General features: G+C 50.4%; 1 protein-coding gene across 1 annotated transcript; it reads right to left on the reverse strand.

The window, feature by feature from the left end:
- Positions 1–877: 877 nt before the first annotated feature.
- Positions 878–2,819, reverse strand: KRP23_441 (uncharacterized protein; the record flags this gene model as incomplete). The annotated part of the gene is made up of 3 exons (XM_067889131.1): positions 878–924; positions 1,001–1,048; positions 2,021–2,819. The coding sequence occupies 3 exons, from the start codon at positions 2,817–2,819 to the stop codon at positions 878–880; spliced, it is 894 nt and encodes a 297-aa protein (XP_067751000.1).
- Between the last annotated feature and the right edge of the window lie 2,410 nt (positions 2,820–5,229).

Genomic DNA, 5,229 nt, shown 5'->3' on the forward strand with positions numbered 1-5,229 from the left:
CGCCGACACGCCCCAAACTGTTCCGAATTCTCTCAACCGACATTTTCAGACCCTGATGCATACCATCAAGTGTTGTTTTGACGCGACAGGCATAGCTTTCTCCAGCTGCCGTTCTGTCGGGGCCACTATAGTACCAAGTAACTCGTTCAACTCACGCTTGAACTGGTAAAATTCGTCACACTGGAAAACTGAATGGCGCCATATTGGGTGACTCGGTAGTTCGTTCTTTAGTATAACTGCATTCTGCAGGATTACTTTGCACAGATACACCAACAATTCGGCGAGGCCACCTCCTGCTATAGATTGTCCGCACTCTTCACTAGCAAATTTCGACTGCCAACTCTCCACACCAGGGGAAATTTGCGGTTGCAGCGTCTGCGGCAGCTCGACAGCAGATCTGGGAAGCAAACCTCACCGCGCCTGGGTTCAAAACCGGCCAGGGTTCTCATTGCTTCGTGAGGCAAGGATGTTAGGTAGCAATTTCCATTGCTTGATTGTCAAGCGCATAATTTACGCCTCGCTTGCACCATCAAGAAAGGTCATTTTTCCTCCAGATAGCAGACCTGACACCAGATAGAGCGTTCGACACACAGAAAAACGTATCCATAAACGCGGCCTCTATCATGATCCCGTACAAGCATGCACCTATGTCACAGAAATCGCCTTCAATAACAGGGCAGAAGAAACGAAAGTAAATATCCCAACCCAGCAATGACCAGCGTTTCCTTATGAACTTGGTCTAGGTACAGACAGATTCTTTGGTAAACAAATTAGATGAAATACTGGAGGATCGCCGTGCCGCTCAGCACCAACGCGTTTATGAGCGCCAGGAGTGTCGCGAGTACCAAGTACGTTAGAGAGAGAAAACCAGGATCTGCTACGGGAGCGGCTTGGACAGCGTGATTAACTCTTCTTTTGTTGTTGCTGAACCAAATTCAGACATTGCGCGACGTCCCCACAGATTAATCAGAAACCCTTCGAAGTGCCTAATATGGGTTACCTGCAATTTCACGCTGCACATCAAACTGGTTGTAGTACAAATCGCTTTCTATAATGATGAAGTTGCGTAGCAAACAGAGTACAAAAATCAACTTTGGGTTGAATTCGAAGGTCATCACAGCGCGGGGAATCTCACTCTGAAGAATACGAAACCTTCCTTTAAGAATGTCAAAAGCTTGCTCCACTCCGTAGCGAATTCCGATTCGGGAACTTAATGCCGGCCTTTATGCATCACTTTGGTCATCTCAAACGTTGTGACATAGTGAAGACAGTTTGAATACGCGCAACCCCCGAGGAAAAAAAACATCGGTAGGTATTCCGTTGTCGTAGATGATGCAGCTACTTGTAAACTTGCCAGTCTGCACCTTGCATAGCAGCTCGTCTGGGTCGTGGCTTACAGAGCGCGCGACAAAGCCATTGCTAAAGTCATGAACATTCCACTACTTCGGTCAGCCATGTGTGCTCGAAGTATTTCCAGAATGATACCCACTTAGTGCTTGCGTAGATGATGTTGTCTTTCTCACACCGCTCGTTAATAGCGTTCTTGACCCATCCGATGCCCTGCTTCTCGATCTTGGTTTTTTCGATCACCGTGAGCTTGTCCAGCATGCCAGGCAACATGGCGACCTTCACTGGGTCTTTATGTATCCGATACTTTAGCATTCGACGCTTGCAAGCTTGCTTGAAGTGAAATAAGCATTCTATGATGGAGGCCTCTGGAAACCAGTCGCTCGTTGCATTAATGAGAGCTGCTTCGAAGTCACACACAACTTCTTTAGGCTTAAGAGCCTCACCGCATGCGTTCGAGACAAATTGCAGCAGGTTCCAGTTCGTGTCGTAGTTTCTCGAAGGGTAGAGCACGAAAAATACCGGTATATACAGCTTGGTGCCTCGATCATAGACCATGACAACCACGCACTGTGCAAATTTGTCCGGCACGCAGCGGAAGGTACCGTCGAGGAAGAGGGTGATGCTCTCGTGCCGGAGAAAATATTGCAGCGAAGCTTTTTTTTCGTGTTACCCCACACGTGGTGGAACTGCAGAAACAGGAAGTTGCTGCCCTTGATGTTGTTGACCAACGACGCCACGTCGACGCGGCCGTGCATGTCCGTCCCATAGTGAAGTGCTCGTGCATGATACACGTGCTTGATAATCTGACCTTTGGCCATTCCCCGAACCACAGTGTTGTCCTCTTGCGTTTGGTAGTACTTTGTGCTCAGCTCGTCCCATATTTGAAGCGGTGTTGCAACCGTAGATGTTGCCAAGCTGTCAACATCCCGCTGCATAGCTGCCGTGACGTCACGGGCACCATTCGCGTCGCGATCAGTCAGTGCACGCATCGAAGGCGGAATACATGTATGGGGAATGCTGTTGGCAAACTCGTAGTCCATTACCGCTGCGATATACTCGAGTTTAGCTTGGCATCGCTGGCTACGATAAAAGCTACAGCGGTACGTGATTTTGATTTGCGTGCTGGTTGCTCTAGTGTACTCATACCCGTTAAGGTATAGTTTCGTCCGTCCGTCACGCTTCTTACGAGCAGGTGGGTCTTGCGTTGAGCTGCTGTTGATAGACGACACTGAGCTTGACCGCAATATCTTGTTCAACAATGCGGCAGGCAGGAGTTCATCACGTGATGACCCCCATGGTGCACCGTCAGTATCTGAGGATCTTTCGCCACATTCACCATCACCAACGACGCTGCTGCTCTCGTTATCATCTCCACCATCGCACAGCTCACGTTTGTGCTCGCCGATCATGCCGCCACTGGAAAACGTGAAGTGGTGTTGGTCATCAGCGTCCCAGACAGGAGCACCCATGTCGGACGCTGGGATGTTGCAACGCGTAAAAACAGGAATACGCCTGTGGCGTTTTAGTTGTCTGCGTGAGCGAGCACTAGAAGTACGACGTGGCTCCATACTCTCGCCGTCCTCTTCACTACATCCTACAGCGCCATCGGCAACGTGACCACGGAGCCGTCCACGCCTCCCAATTGCAGCATTGCCAGGTTCTCCGTTGTCGGTGGCGGCAAGGTCGAGCAGCTGGTGGCGTGTCGTTTGGTACGGAGTGGCGGCTTCGAGAAGCTGCGCGGCGAGTCATCGATTGTGTGGGTTATTCGAAAGCTAAATGAGAAGTGACAAACGAATGGAGCACATGAGACCAAGTCAAGACCAAACAATAACCCAATGCCTACACATGTGACCACAACAGAAAACCTTGTCTGATCTTGTACTAACCAGTTCTTCCCATGATCTGTAATAGATCCTTTGGATCGCGACACACCTACTCCGGCATGGTGGTTTTTGTCTGCGCGAAAATTGATCTCGACTCGCTGAATGTTTCCTTTAGATTGCATCGTCGTTCATCTTGGTCGTTGAAGACAACGTCGGATCGACGAATTGCAAATTGGTACTTCTTCTTGCCGTTGCGTAGAGTCTAGCTGCATATCGGGAGATAGCCGAAGCCCATGACCGCAGTCCCCCACAACACACGGTCATGGGCTGACTTGAAATTGAGTAGCTGGTGGAGGGCTCGAAGAATGGGTAGCGCGATTGGGTGGTTGGGGGGGGGGGGTAGCTGGAGGTGATGGATCCCCTTGATAGCCATGGCGTGGTGGGGGAGGGGGCTGTTGTTGTAGCCGAACTCCCATCGATGATACCAGGTAATAGCACTGATATTGGACTGAATGGTCTGTAAAGAATTTCCTCTTGAGGTTGAAGTTCTGCTGTCATATCGGTAGCAGTATACTGCGAAGAGTGCAAGCTGACGGGACACGATCGCGGGGTCGTTCGAGAGCCAGGGACTGCACTCCATGTCGGCACACCAGCACTACCACTGCTTCCAGGAGGCTTGGTAACGCTTGTGCAACGACTTGGCTAGTGAGTTGGATTACAATTCGCGGAGAACGCTTTGTAGATTAACCTACAATGCTCGGGCACTTGAACCTGACGCCATGGACATGGCAACGTAGACCTCACACGTGAATAAGGGGAAGGCCATGCCTTCGAACCCGCATCTGTCATGCGGTTAATCGCCCCCCCGGTAGATGTCTAGCTGATAGACGAATTCGGAAAACAGTTTCAGCTAGGCCTATTGCACGATTGATCTCTTGACCGAAGGCGTTCCTTGAATGCAGTTGATTGGTCCAGGCGGCCACGGAGACATTATCACTCCAGCAAACCACGTGTAGAAAAATGAAATCCATGCAGAAGTGCTCGCGTACGTTGATAGAGCAGCCCGTTGATTCCGAATTCTTGATTTGACAAAGCTCCTCTTCATCGAAGCGCAATTGAATGAACTCATTTCGCGCTGGATGAAGTACAGAGAGGGTAACGTCCGATATCCATGAATATGTTGATGGTCGGCTCGGGGAGCGAGCCGAAGAAACGAAGTGGCAGTTTTTCGAGATGGCCATCCGAGAGGATTTGATGGAACCACTGTAAGTCGCGATGTGAATCTTCGCTTAACCGCACAGACTGAAATGGATGAGGCGGTTGCACACCACCTGAAGCTGCTGAAAGAGAGGTTTGGCTGACCGAAGACACGCCGTGAGGTGACGGAGACTACCGAGGAGTTGTTGGAGCTGCCCCTTATTGGCCATGCCCGCGACCAACAGAACTGATACGCGGTCGAGGCACTTTTGTACCTACTCGGGAGGCATTGACACCGTACGATCAACGGTGTCCCAGATGAGACCAAGTGCTTGCTGTTCAGTTGTCCATTCGGAGAATTTAGAGTCGTTAATGCTGTCGGTTCTGAGTACCGCCATCATGCTCAGCCGGAGAGTTGTATTCGCTAGCTCGAGGCGAGTATCACGATCCGGTTCGATGAGGATATGATCATCTATTCACTCATACCCAAAGAAGGCCTCATCGTCAGTGCTCTCCGATAGAATTGTTGCTAACTAGCCAGGTTAGCGCTCGACCAATGGCGCTGTACAGGCATGAGAGCCCGACCATCCGAAAGGAGCCGCCAGGTCGATTACGAGGGCATCTTCGGTTGGGAGGGTGGCTCCAATCCAGCGTACGTGATCGGCGTGATGCATCAAGTGTCGAAAGGCGGATTTGACATCCCCTTTTAGGATTTTGATAACGATATCTGGATACGTTCTGGTTAGTGTTTCGATGTGTCAACAACACTGATGTGCTCGATGTCGGGAGAGCAGTCGACGTTGAAACACTCGTTTGTGGATACTGTGTCCGAAAATGAAAGATCGTCAATCTGGCGAAC

Source organism: Phytophthora ramorum (genome assembly GCF_020800215.1).
Source record: "Phytophthora ramorum isolate Pr-102 chromosome Unknown Phyram_PR-102_s0001, whole genome shotgun sequence".
Taxonomy (NCBI): Eukaryota; Oomycota; class Peronosporomycetes; order Peronosporales; family Peronosporaceae; genus Phytophthora; species Phytophthora ramorum.